General features: G+C 37.6%; 1 protein-coding gene across 2 annotated transcripts in view; it reads right to left on the reverse strand.

The window, feature by feature from the left end:
- RUFY3 (RUN and FYVE domain containing 3) overlaps window positions 1-14,317 on the reverse strand; it is a 123,767-nt gene that overhangs the window by 9,300 nt on the left and 100,150 nt on the right. For both annotated transcript variants that reach the window (XM_089652300.1, XM_089652301.1), the window contains exons 14-17: window positions 5,688-5,823; window positions 3,589-3,659; window positions 2,238-2,271; window positions 798-872 (exon numbers count right to left, since the gene is read on the reverse strand). In XM_089652300.1, the coding sequence (XP_089508426.1) occupies window positions 798-872; window positions 2,238-2,271; window positions 3,589-3,659; window positions 5,688-5,823 (316 nt within the window). The remainder of the gene's footprint in view (window positions 1-797; window positions 873-2,237; window positions 2,272-3,588; window positions 3,660-5,687; window positions 5,824-14,317) is intronic.

A 14,317-nucleotide genomic window follows, 5' to 3' on the forward strand; every position in this document is an offset into this window, starting at 1 on the left:
CTTAGGATTACTTTTGGATACTATTAACCAGTTCCTGGCGCAGGTACGCATATATGCGGCCTATCGGTGCGTGGGCTTCAACTCTGAGATGCCGCATATATTTGTCCCTATGTAAACATTTTCCTGTTTTCTGAGAGCACGCTTGCCGCACTGTTACCGGGTTCAGGTACTGGAAAGCTCCCAGTGCATATTTGCGTTCAGGAGCTTTCCGATCATGTGACTGCCAATCACAGCGGTCACATGATTTGAATGCCCACCTCCGCCTCCCAGCATTTAAAACCTCTTAAAGGACTGAGAGGCGGTGTCGGGAAGGGGTTTATTAACTTTCAAACACAATCTTTCCTATTTTTCAGCAAAGATTGTATATCAATTGTATATAAATACACATCTCAATGCTAATCATAAAATAATACATAGACAGAAATATAAATTGTTGGTGGTAAAGTTGCCATGTCTTGTTTAGTTGTTTTTGCCAGAAAACCACTGTATTTATGGCCAGCAAAGGTAAATAAAGCCATCTATCTAGTTCGTAGGAACCAATTATTTGTCAGCTTTACATTTCTAATTCAATCTTGCAGTAGAAAAATCACCAAAAAAAGTTTTGTTGCTCACTCTAGCAATTTTCACTTTTTTTGCTTTTGAAGCTTTTGGTTCATTAATACTACAGTAATATTTCAGTAATTTGTCATGCGATTGGCTAGACTCTGAATTTAAATATGGTGATGGTGTGGTAAAAATATATTTATCAATTATCACGCACTGCCACAGATAACTAAATACAGTATAAAAAAATGTACCTTGGTAAGTAATATGCTGGACTCTTCTCGGCAAAGCTGGCACATCTGAAGGATCTTTTTTTCACTGTCTTGATCCTAATGAGAGAAACAAATCTAATTTTCACATGTCGCATCATAAGATGTTCAAAATGGATGCATTATAACTGAGCTGTCAGAAGAAGTTAACCTTTGTTAACATTCGTTGTAAATGCTTGTCATCCCAGCAAGTAGATGACAGTTTTTGTTCCCCAGAAGAGTAATTTTAGTTTGTTCTGCAATCATGATGGAATTGACCATCTTTGTTAAAATCACAGTCCATGCACAACTGATATTTCTGTTTCAGTAGATGATGGAGAGATTTACCACCTGACAATTCCTTATATCTTTCTGTTTGTACACTGGACGTGGCCATTATGAAGGAGCAAAGTCAATAATTGGGGGAGACATACATGTCAAAGACATAAGAAACCAGGTTTTACCTATAACAAGACTTTTGGGTGGACTCACCATTTAAAGTGAAAACAGCTAATTATACTGCCAAAATACTTACATTTGAACATTTTCCCTGACCAAGCATTTGTTGTTTTATCGAGCCATTGTACACACATAAAACTGTTACAGAAACATTGGTCTGCTGCGTCTTTGGGTTGGCATGACTGCTCTCAGTGTAAATTTCCATCACATTGGGCAGCCAATCCCTGGATGTCATGGTAAGTGAAGGGGGAGGGACTTTTCCAGGGTCACCAACAGCAATAAAATCTTGACAGATGATCAAATTATGATTCAGTATCCCTAAACCTAAAATGGCACAGTTCCACTTAAGAACTCCTTTTAAGCATGAGCTTTTTAAATGAAGAGACTCGGGTTAAAAGCAGTGCATGCGCAGAAGACAATGGAGTGGATTTACTAAAACTGGAGAGTGCAAAATCTGGTGCAGATGTGCATGGTAGCCAATCAGCTTCCAACTTCAGCTTGTTCAATTAAGCTTTGAGAAGGAAAAAAAAAAAAAGGAAGAAGGAAGCTGATTGGATACCATCCAGAACGTAACCAGATTTTGCACTCAGCAGTTTTAGTAAATCTACCCCAATAAATGTCTATTACCATAAATACTCTTACCAGTGTACACATGTAAACTACACAAGTATAGGATATGTGGTCTATATCCATGTAAAATATTTGTGATTTGTAATCTCTTCACCAAGAGATCATCTGAAAGTTTACAGCCTGTAGGAATATTTTGGCATACATGTTTGGTCAAAAGTAGAACTGCTTATTTAATGTGCACTCTCCCAAAATGCTCCACCTGTGACATAATATGACCAAACATTTTGAACATCTCAAGTCATGGCCACGTTTACAGTCAACATCAACAAGAATTAGTAAAAGAATTAAAACAAAAGCATAATGCCAGACCATTCTTAATCACATTGCAAGGAAAGTAAGGTCCTTTTGCATACACACCTCATGTTCTAGGTTAAGGGTTTGTGAACTCAGTCTGAAAAGAAAAAAAATATACATTTACGATTTATGTTGTAAACAGCAGAAACACAACGTAAATGTGCCTTTAAGTTGAACTCCAGAAGACTGCCCCACTGCTATTTCTCTGTAGTGTTAAATTGGTACTCCAGTCCAAACATTTTCGTTTAGCTTTGGACAGAGGGGAAGGGAAAGAACCTCAACTGTTCTTTGCAGCTGTCTAGAGAAATTGGATCTGAATTTCAGAAGTAAATTTTCTGTCCTAATGTCTGTAAAAAAAAAAAAAAAAAAAAAAAGAAGAAGAGGATATGGACACTAAAACACCTGAAAAAGAAGAGATTTCCCTTCCAGTCTTGGCCATCATCATCATCATCTCTTGGACAGAACGTTAAGGCCATTCTCTCCAATAGTACCAAAGACAGCAATGAACATTTCACAGTTTCCAAGCCCTCCACACTGTATCCTACAAATTAAAAGTTGTGATTAGAATCCTGCTGTAAACTATTTAAAGGACAGACCTTCTCAGGTGCAAATGTCTCTAAGCAGAGCAATGGCAAACAACACAGCCACTCTATGGTCTCTGAAGCTCTCATAGCACTCTGTGGTCAGAGATGTTCATAGCAAAGACAATGAGAAGCTATAGTTAGGGTCAGCCAAGTTTTTTCTACGGACAATTCCACCAAATGCTTGGTTCAGCTAATAAATGATTTGAAGGTTTTACCATGTAACAAAATGTATTCCCTTTTTCACACATTTATGTAAATTATATCCTTATTCTCCATACACATCCACTACCTAATAGCCCTGTAATCCATTTTTAATGAAATGGTCTCTTACTGGGTTCTTCTGCCTCCTTGTAAACTCCTCTGTAAGATGCTGAGCCTCACTCCCCCCTCACCTCTGTTTGGAACAATCAGTGCTTGTTAGTTGCAGTCATGTGATCAGCTCTATGCACACACAAAGCCAAAAATCCATCTCAGAAGCACGGAAGAAAAGGTAGCTATATTCCTACATACAGTGGGACGAAGGAGAATGGACATAGCCACCCTCTAAAAGGAAGTTGGATCACAGCAGCAAAATAAACAAATAAAAATTGGGAGATTTGAAGAAAGTACTTTTTTGAGTTACAAATATATTATTAAATATGTTTTTCTTTTTAACCACAGTTTAGTGTCCCTTCGTTGCATTAGGCTAATTATCAGTGAGTAACCTTTTTTCAGATGTAATCCTCACACCCGAATAGCACTGTGACTTTGGGACCACCATGCAGTACAATTTATTACAGAACTTTAATTACACATTTTGGACTTAACAGTTTACATCTAGTTTAACATACTTGTTATGAGTGGTGCTGTCTGCCTCATTCACAGCAGGTCTCACATTTTCATCCACTTTATTATGTGCATTCTGTGCAAACAAATCAACATTATTAGAGCTATATAAAGCTTATTGTAGAGGTGGAAGAAGCAAGAGGACAATAAAATAGAGATTTTGCTAGCACAGTATTATCCTGCTGGAGTTCTCAGTTCATCCATAAATAAGATGAAATATAATTGTGTCAAATGTACTCATACCTACTTTTAACTGAAACAAATGTTTTAATCCATGGAATAGGTTCACATTGCATTTATTATTTTATATTGTATTGCTAATTTAATTTGAATGTTTTCTATATGTGCTTTGCTTATTTGTATTTTCTACATCCCTTACTATCTAGGTGTAGCTAGGTATACTTGCCTGCCTCTATTCTTTGCATTCACCCTGCAGGTACTGTATAGCTTATTTATAATGTCACCACATATATAATGTCACCACATATATAATGTCACCACACAGCAGGTGTAGGGGGCAATACAGATAAAGATTTTAAGCTGCATTTATCTTTTGCAGGTTGTCAAATGCCTGGTAAACAGAAAGCAACCACAGTGGGCTCTTCATTGGAATGAGCAGTTACTCATTGATAAATAATTAATCTGCAAATAGTAAATAATAACGATTGGGGCCAGTGGTACAGGAAATGTGAGTGAGATCTGAACTCCCCACTAGGGAATGAAGAATTCAAATGTATGCAACTCAATCCTGCGAACAGGAACTGCAATAGCAAGAACAGTAGCAGAAACTAGGAACGGCAAAAGATGTGCAAAGTGATCGGCAGCAACCAAGTAACCATTAACCCTTTTATGAGTGTGCACTATACCCTTTACCATGAAATCACTCAAGTGCTCAAGGCTTCAATAGCCTTTTATATAATCAGCTGACTACTATGAAATATACAAATGTTTTTCTGGGGATGTCCCACCTCTGCTTCTGGGGTTGTGGACTTGCTGGTACCCTTCTGCATATATTTTGGGCCTGTCCCTGCCTTTCTTTGGTGTGGCGTAAAATTTCTAAAGTGGCCTCTGCTGTGGCAGATGCCCCGGTGCATTTGTCTGTGCAGATTTGCTTACTGAGAGCCCCTATCTTGGGAATACAGACTGAGGCTATGAGGCTAAATTCACACCATCCGTATCTCAACCCTATGGGCCATTGCCCTTCATTGGCCTCAGTGCCATTGGCCTCAGTTCTACGAAGAGTCGATGTGGTGATGCTCATGGAACGTATTCATTATACGTTACTAGATTGGATGCACTTATTCGACAGAAAATGGGATGTTTGGAAAACTTATCGACATTTATTGTCTGATGGATATTCATGATTTAATTGATAGTGTTCCTCTGTTGGTAGCCTTATTGCTCTGCCTACCTTGTTCATGTACTTAATTTTTATGTCTTACATGATTGTACTTTATTGGAATGATTATTACATATGTGCCTTTTTTATGTTGTATACTATACTTTATGCTGTTATGCTGCTTTTGCAGTTTATTCCTTTTTAAAAAAAAGTTTGTAAACAAAAAAGAAATAGACAAATGTCTCATTTTACTGACTTATCCAGCTGCTCATGCAACAGTATTGAGGTTCTGTCTACCATATAGTTTCTGCTACAAAATCCGGTCATGTACACTGCTGTCTTCCTGTTGATGTGTGTTTAAGACACATATGAAACCCAGATCAGTAATTTCCCGTTGACTTTAATGTAGGTTATGGACCACAGTTTAGAGACTGTGGTTGACCTGGTTCATGTTGCATCTCTTTGGACGCAGCATGTCCTACTAAGGTGCATTTGAACTGACGTCTTGTTAAACACTGCATTTCATAAGCAAAAGTATTGGTGAACAACATTGCCTCCAAAAGGAAACCACTGCACTGGACACCTGTCTACATTAGCTCTAAATTTTATCTGCAGTGCTGCTTGAGCTACTTTCAATGACTGGTAAACCCAGCTCAAAGGAGGCTCATTACAAATGAAATGTCTGTATAAAACTTTTGTGTATTTCACTCTAACCATGAAAGAGGGTCAGAAATGGCACAGAAAAGTCTTAGGCCTCTGACGTACCGCTTTTGCTGTATTTTTCTGTAGTAGATGAGGTATTCTTAATGGCGTGTATTTATTTTCAGGGGATTCCCTCTCTTTCAGATTTCCAGAGGAACTGCGTTTTTTATCCTTCTTTAGTTCTGTTTCATAATGAGAACTGAAAAAAAAAAAAAAAGAAATGTAGTCAATGATATTGCTAATAAAGCCAGTCTAAATAAATGCATACACAGTATATATCTAATGATTTGTTAAATAAATTACTGTATAATTTTGCAAGAAGATAAGCTTGGATGAGACAGCATTACTTATTTCATGCATTAGCCTAACACCATTACTTATTTCATGCATTAGGCTAACACCATAAATTAAACCTCACAAGATTGTATGAAACTGCCCCTGCTTGCAACTCAAAAATAATATAGTCTCATACCATTGTTTCCAAACCAATCACTAACTTTTTCCAAGACATTCTTAAGAAGTAGTAGATGAGCTTTACCATAGACCCTCACTGACCTTTGCAGATGCAGACACTAGGAGTAATTAATTCTTAAAGTTCACAGATAAGATAAATTAGGGTCATTTAAAATGTATGTCAAGCTACAATTTTTTCTCCAGTTTTGGATAGAGTACGGAAGAATAAGAATTCCTGCCAGGTTTTTACAACTACATGGGGTTCTGATAAAGAGATTTACCCTCACTTTCTGTCCTGCTGGCAATAGTTTTGTCAGAGAGGAAGTGAGGAAAAATCTACAACAGGGGAATTGAAACAAAATTATGACTCGGTTTTAGCTTTTCCTTGTCTGTGTTCCTGTTGGAGAGTTACTCTATCTTCTAGTTTATAATTACACTAAAGGCTAAAAGGTTAGCAGGCTGTTAACGAACTGCTGGCATGGAAGAACAAGAGGAGTTGATCTGCTGTAATAGACATGAAAATGAATTATTCCACAGTACATGCAGCTACAGAAGTAATTGAGGGTTGTTTACGCATTCCTAAGGCCCCTTGCACATGAAGCATCTATCTCTTGCGCATGCAATTTTGTTGTTTTAGTGTGCCAGTAGGCACAGGTGCACCATCCAGCCAAATGGCCTGAAGCCTATCAGATTCCTGCTTTCCAGGCATTCATTCCTGAACACATAGGACCCTAAACAAAGGTACAGGCTCAGAACAGCATCCAGCCCTGTCCAGCTGCAGTGTATTTCAGCTTGCCATAGACTTTGACAGGCTGCAAGTGGAGGAGATAGATGCTGCACATGTACCTCCCGGACACACTAAAATTTTAGAACTGCACACACTGGAGCTAGATGCACTGTGTGCAAGGGCCTCAGGAATATTTAAATACTTGAATGTCTATAGCTTGGACATCATTCTACTTTAAAGGCAAGTGAACCCTGACCGTTATGCGTAAAATGTGTTTTGAAATGAGTTCTGTACATTTTGCAGTGCAATTAATTGTGTTGGGGTATTTTTGAAAATGCAACTTAGTATATACTTGCTGTTTCTTTTCTTCTCAGAGGAGGGATACTTCCTATTTTGGCTGTTCCAGCACATGGTAAATATATATTAAGTGCTTTTTTCATGATGAATGATGTATCCCTGTTAAAGAGGTGCTGTTGACAGAGGTTTTACTAACTGCACTGCATGAAACTACATTTACGTGATTGGTATCAAAGGAAACAATGGCGCAACAACAAGCAGTTTGCGGGTAGTATGAAGCTGCACTAAACTGCACCATTACACCAAGCGGTGAGTGAATTCTTAGGTATTTACTGTTAGTACACAAGGATTGGTTTATAGACATCTTCACACATTCATGTTTTTATTTATCTGGCCAAACAAATATGATGATCACACACATTTCATTATTTCAAGCAACCTTGATACTTTCCCCAATATGGCAGCAGCATGCTGAGATATTATTTCTTTTACTTTCTGACCAATTCAATACGTACAAACGTCTGAGTGGGCCAGGGGCTTATGTCCTTTATTTGTTCCTTAGTAAAACAGTGATGCCATTAGCTGTTATATTCAAAAGAGGGTGCTAAGTCATTGTTTCAAAGCCAGCTGAGATATTCTTCTGGCTACCATGCAGCAGCAGTTCACTAATATTTTTACTAGCCTTGTGGGATATAACCACTATGTCACTAAGGACATTTTATTACTATGTCTTCTAACCTCTCTGGCACATACTCATTCTTGAAGAGCCATTGATGGGAATGATGAATATTACAATGGAAATTAAATATCTCTTCATTTTAAATTTGTGGTTGTACTTCTATTTATTAATTCATATCTGTCTGTCAATAAAATGCCCAAAATGTTAAACATTCAGAGAACTCCAATATGCAGTGCTCAGCATAAATGAGTACACCGCAACAGATTTGTCAGAAAACCTTTACTTTCCGTTCATAATCAAAATTTTCTATGGGACACTATACTGCAAAATACTCCCACAAATGTGGGCCATTGATTGCAAGCAAGATTTGTTCATTTGCACCCACAAAAAAAGTATTTTTTGCTAACAAATTTATTCAAGACTATGTTGCAAAAATGAATACACCCCAATGAAAGTCTTAAGAGCAAAGCTAAATTTTAGACAATAAAAACCTAATTAACAAGAATTCAAGTACAAGTGAGTCTAATTATTCATTAAACAGGTGTCCAGCAGACAGTTGATTATAAAAGGACATTACTTAAAGTAAGCCCCTTCCCATTTCATGCTGTCAGCAATGGCACCACATGGAAGAGAAATGTCACAAGACCTGAGAAAGAAAATAATTTCTTTACACAAGAAAGGTGAAGGTTACAAGAAGATCAGCAAAGCTTTACTAATCAGTCAGAATACTGTAGTAAAAGTGATACAAGAAATATAACAAATATGGAACTGCAACCATCTCACAGAGACGTCCAGGCCATACACAGAGGTTAACATCTCGACAAGAGCGTCTCCTGATGAGAAGGGTTGAAGAAAATCTCCATGCAATTTCACTGCAGTTAGCTAAAAAAGTAGAAAGGCAAACTGGGATTTTGTTTCCCGTGACACAATACGGTGTACACTGCAGAGGAATGGCATGCATGGTGTCAGCCATGAAGGAATCCTCTCCTAGAATTTGCCAGGGCCCATGTTAAAAAGAAGACAACTACTGGGACTCTGTACTCTTGAGTGATGAGACCAAGATAAATGTTTTTGGAACGGAAGGCTTCAAAATTGTATGGAGTCGAAAAGGTGTGGAGTACAAAGAAAAATGCATGGTGCCTACAGCGAAACATGGTGGTGGCAGTGTCCTTCTGTGGGGCTGTATAAGTGCTGCTGGTGTTGGGTATCTGCATTTCATTGATGGTATCATGAATTCAGAGATGTACTGCTCTATATTGAAAGAGAAGATGCTACCATCACTCCATGCCCTTGGTCGTCGTGCACTTTTCCAACATGACGAGGATCCAAAACACACATCTAAGGCCACTATTGCATTTCTGAAGAAGAACAGGGTGAAAGTGATTCAATGGCCAAGTATGTCTCCTGATCTGAACCCAATCGAATACCTATGCGGAATTCTTAAGAGATAAGTTGAGTATCACTCTCCATCCAGCATCCAGGCTCGAAAAGAGGTCGTTCTTGAAGAATGGAAAAAAATAGATGTTGCAAAATGCCGCCAACTTGTTCATTCCATGCCTAGAAGACTTGGTGCTGGCCTTACAAATCCTGGAGGTCATACAAATTACTAGATGTAGTAGTTTTTGTTGTTGGGTGTGCTCATTTTTGAATCAATTAATTTGAGTAAAACTGAAGGTTTTGTACTTGAAGTTATATTATTAACCTTACTTTCATGTAATGAGCTAAACAAATGTTCTATAGAAAGGTTGTCAAAATTTTGGAAATTGCTCTTGTATTCATTGAGATATTGATTAAAATCTTACTTTTCAAAAAGGGGTGTACTCATTTATACTGAGCACTATATATCCAATTGCTGTATATTTTCAGTCTGAACGAATCAGTGTTTTTAATTCATTATGATTTTCAGTTCTTGGATTATTCATTTTTATCTGCACTTGGTTACAAATATTGCTTTGGTCACATTCTAAGACTATATTGATTTGCCTATAGTCTTCTGTGTGGGGGAGCCTTGGTTTTAGAGTATGCATACATGGCCAGTAAATGGGAATTTTAGCTTCATATCAGAATAAAATTCAGCGGTGGCCAAACACCCATTCCTGGACCTTGACCAATCTAATGGATTCCCACACAGATTCCCACACATAATATTGGTGTACTGTGTTTGGTTAAAGTATATGTTAGCGCAAAGTTAAAAGAGAAAATAACATGTAAGTGTTTGCAAATTTGTTGGTACTCTATAAAAAAAAAAAAATTTCTCAAAATTAAAATAACTGGCGTGCACTACTGTTTGTTTCATATTTCATATAAAAAAATAATCAAACTTTGATTTTGATTTAATAATTGCAAGCGATTTCTGTAGTTGGGCCCACTTTTCTTAAACAAACTGTTTCAGCTGTTTAATTTCTTTCCACAGAAATCAGATGAGGGCTCATAGAAGGTCACTCCAGAATAGACCAATGTTTTGTTCTCAGCCATTCTTGGTTGCTTTTAGCTGAGTGTTCTGGATCATTCTGCTGGAGGACCAAAGAACTGTGACTTAGACAAATTCTTCTGACACTGGACAGTACGTTTCACTCCAGAATTCCTTGATATCCTTGTGATTTCATTGTGCCTTGCAGAGATTCAAAAGGTACCCCACACCAGATGCAGCACAACTGCCCAAAAATGTAATCACGCCTCCTTCATATTTCATAGTGGGTATGGTACCCTTTTCTTTGAAGGTTTCACTTTTTTCCATCTTTGAATATAGAGCGGATTTGTCAAAAATCTCCAATTTTATGTCATATGTCGAGAGGACATTCTAGCAAAAGCACTGTAGCTTGTTAACCTGCATTTTAGCAAATTCCAGTTTGGCATTTTATGTTTTTCTTTTTACAGTGCAGTCCTCCTGCGTCATCTTCCTTTGAGCCTACTGTCACTCAAAAAGCAGCAAATGGTGCAATCGGACATTGACATATGTTAACCTTGGAATGCAGCTTGTATCTCTTTGTACATTTTCCTTGCCTCTTTGTATAACATTCACACTATCCTTCTGTTCAATCTGGGGAACAGGTTCCTCTTGCTGCTATGTCTAGGGAGGTAAGCTACACTCCCATAGACCCCACAGCCTAACTCCATGAAAACTAGGATTTTAAATAGTTTGTTTGGGCCAAGTTGGCCCAAACAAAATATTTCCTTTACTAATCGATGCAACGACTGTCAGTGCTGTATAAACTGTATGTAGCTGATGCTACACACAATATACAGCTCTGTATTCTGGCCACGGTATGAGGACATCCTGCCCAGTCCCTGGCACAAAATCAGATCAGGCTTAGTGCTGCTCAGTCATTCATAGGAAGCCTTATATTTTAATGAATAAAATACAAGGCTTCCTCTGATTGGGTGAGTTGGAGAGGTGAATGAATGATGTCAAGATCCAGACCTCTAAGGATCCTGGCAATCTAAGGAAGAGACAGGGAGTCCTCGTATTGTTGCCAGAACATAGAGCTGTATATTGTATGTAGCTATGGCTACATACAATTTATACACTGCTGAAAGATGCTGCTAATTAGTAAAGGAAATAGTTAGTTTGGACCAGCTTGATCCTAAGGAACTATTTAAACTGAGGCTTTAAACTTCTTAATATTTGCATCTGAAGTCTTGGGAAAACCAAGCTGCTTGGAGATGGTCTTATAGCCTTTACCATGCTAGTCTATAATTTTCTTTCTGATCTCCTGACAAATCTCTCCATTACTTTTTATTGTACATCTTCAGTGTGGTGCACATGATGATACTAAACAGCAGAGTGACTACTTTTTTAAGTATTTAAACAGGCTGACTGAATAACTACAAGACTGAAGATGTGTTATACTAATCTTTTCTAGGGGTACCAATACGTCTGTCCAGGGCATTTAAATATCTTTGTAGAATAGGCAATCATTTATCGCTTTTCACATTTTCTTTGCCTTGCTCTATGGCATACCAAAGACATGCAGGTATACATGAGATAGTGACTTGCAAGGGTACCAGCAAATTTGTCAATGGTAAGTGTTTTTAATTTGATTACTTTTCAAGTAGAAGGTAGTATTGTTTTAATGAGTTATGAATATACCAATAAATATTTGCATGCCTGTAGCACACCTCTCCATGTTTTCTACCTTTAAACGTTCTGCAATACTTGGACTGACCACTGCATTTTGTGAACTGAAATGCCAAGCAGAGTTGTCAGCCCTGTCTGTTGGACTACACAACTCAGCTTTTTCCCACCTTTCCCTGTCCCTCTCCACATGCACTCACTGGGGATAATTTACTAAACCTGGAGCATGCAAAATTTGGTGCAGATGTTCATAAAAACTAATCAGTTTTTTTTTTTTGTCAAAGCTTAAATAAACAAGCTGAAGTTAGAACCTAATTGCCCTATAGCAGGTTTGCTGCTCAGGACAGACTTTCCATAACGACCCCTTTTTGGAAAGTAGACACAACAAACTATTTGCTGAGAAGCATGTTGAGTCAATAGAAGAATTTATTTTTTTTACCACAAGTTTTTGGAAAATGACAAAAAAAAAAAAATATTTTTTTTTTTTTTACACAAAATTGTCTCTTAAATTATTTATTGCTCACGCATGCCATGGGTATATGTGGAATTACTCCCCAAAATACATTCTGCTACTTCTCCCCAGTATGGGGGTACGATATTTGAGAGATTTTTGGCAGTCTAGCCAAGTACAGGAACCCAAAATCCATTAAGCACCTTCAGGCTTTTAAAGGGTTTTATTTCCTCATTACACTTCCTGACTACCTATCACAGTTTCGGAGGCCATGAAATGACAGGATAGCACCAACCCCCCCCCCCCCCCCAAATGACCCCTTTTTTGAAAGTAGACACCCCAAGGAATTTGATAAGTATGGTAAGTATTTTGCAGATCTTGTTTATTGCCACAGGTTTTTGGAAATTGAAGAAAGAAAACAAAAACATTTTTTCTTTTCCTTTTTTATATTTCAAAAGCTTTTGAACAAAAATGAGATATGAAAATTACTCACCATGCCTCTTTTTAAATTTCTTGGGGTGTCTACTTTCCAAAAAGGGGTCATTTGGGGGGGGGTTTGGGGCTATCCTGGCATTTCAGAGCCTCTGAAACTGTGATAGGTAGTGAGGAAGTGAAATGAGGAAGTTACGCACCTTCAGGCTTTCAAATTGGATTTCAGACTCCTGTATGTGGCTAGGCTCCCAAAACGTCTAACAAATGTGGTATCCCCAAATTTGGTAGAAGTAGCAGAATGTATTTTGGGGTATAATTTCACATATACCCATGAATTGTGTGAGAAAGATATCATTTAAATGACAACCTTGTGTAAAAAAAAATGTTTTTGTCATATTCCAAAAACCTGCGGAAAAAAAAAAAAAAAAAAAAAAAAATCTTCCATGGACTCAATATGCCTCTCAACAGATAGCTTAGGGTGTCTACTTTCCGAAAATGGGTCATTTGTGGGTGTTTGTACTGTCCTGGTATTTTAGAACCTCAAGAAATGTGAAGGGCAGTCAGAAAGTAAATGCTGTGTAAATTCCAGTATCTATATCATAGTTTGTTGATATCATAACTTTCACACAAACCAATTAATATACACTTATTGGGATTTTTTTTCACCAAAGACGTGTAGCAAAATACATTTTGGCCTAAATTTATGATGAAATTTTAGTTTGTTGGATACTTTTTTATAACAAATTAGAAAATATATTTTTTCAAAAGTTTTGGTCTTTTTTTGTTTATAGCGCAAAAAATAAAAAACCAAGAGGTGATCAAATACCAACAAAAAAGCTCTATTTGTGTGAATAAAGGACATAAATTTTGTTTGGGTACATTATTGCATAATTGTGCAATTACTAGTTGAAATAGAGGAGTTCTGAATAGCAAAAAAAAGGCCTGGTCAGGAAGGGCGGTATGTCTTCCAGAGGGCAAGTGGTTAAGTAAAACAACGCTATTGTTATTTTCCCAGTAAAACTATGCTGCTGTCTTGACTCCCAAGAGCCTGCCCCACACACGGTTTGTATCAAAAGAATTCTTAGGAGATGTAGTTCTGGAGGCCTGCCTACATCATTAGGAACTAATGGAAACTTAACTCCCAACAGCTATCCCTGGAAGAATTTTACAAGCCTGGTGATGGTGTTTTAAAACATATTTTTGCTATTGGTAGGGGGGGTTAAATTTGGGTAATGCCTAGATATACATTTTAGGGTCCCATATGGTTACCAGTGTTTGGGTCCTGACCAGTTTAGAGTGATGTTTTGAATGATGTTTTGAATAACAATCCAATTGGGTATTTGTGACAAATGCAGATAGGACAATGCTGGCAGAAAAGGCAAGTACATGTCAAAAAACATCTGTCTGTATACCGAGGCTGAATCACTGATATACAGCAACAATGTACACATCTTTTAGAAGAGCATAGTGCTACAGAAAGCAGAAGCTGCCTAATATTGATTTCCAGGGTATTATTAAGCTTACTGACTTCAGGAAGTGTCATTATTATGGGAGTTGAGGAAAAATGTACATTTGTGTT

The sequence above is a fragment of the Staurois parvus genome, unplaced genomic scaffold (genome assembly GCF_062004578.1).
Source record: "Staurois parvus isolate SC_StPar_1 unplaced genomic scaffold, SC_StPar_1.0 ptg000679l, whole genome shotgun sequence".
NCBI classification, from domain to species: Eukaryota; Metazoa; Chordata; class Amphibia; order Anura; family Ranidae; genus Staurois; species Staurois parvus.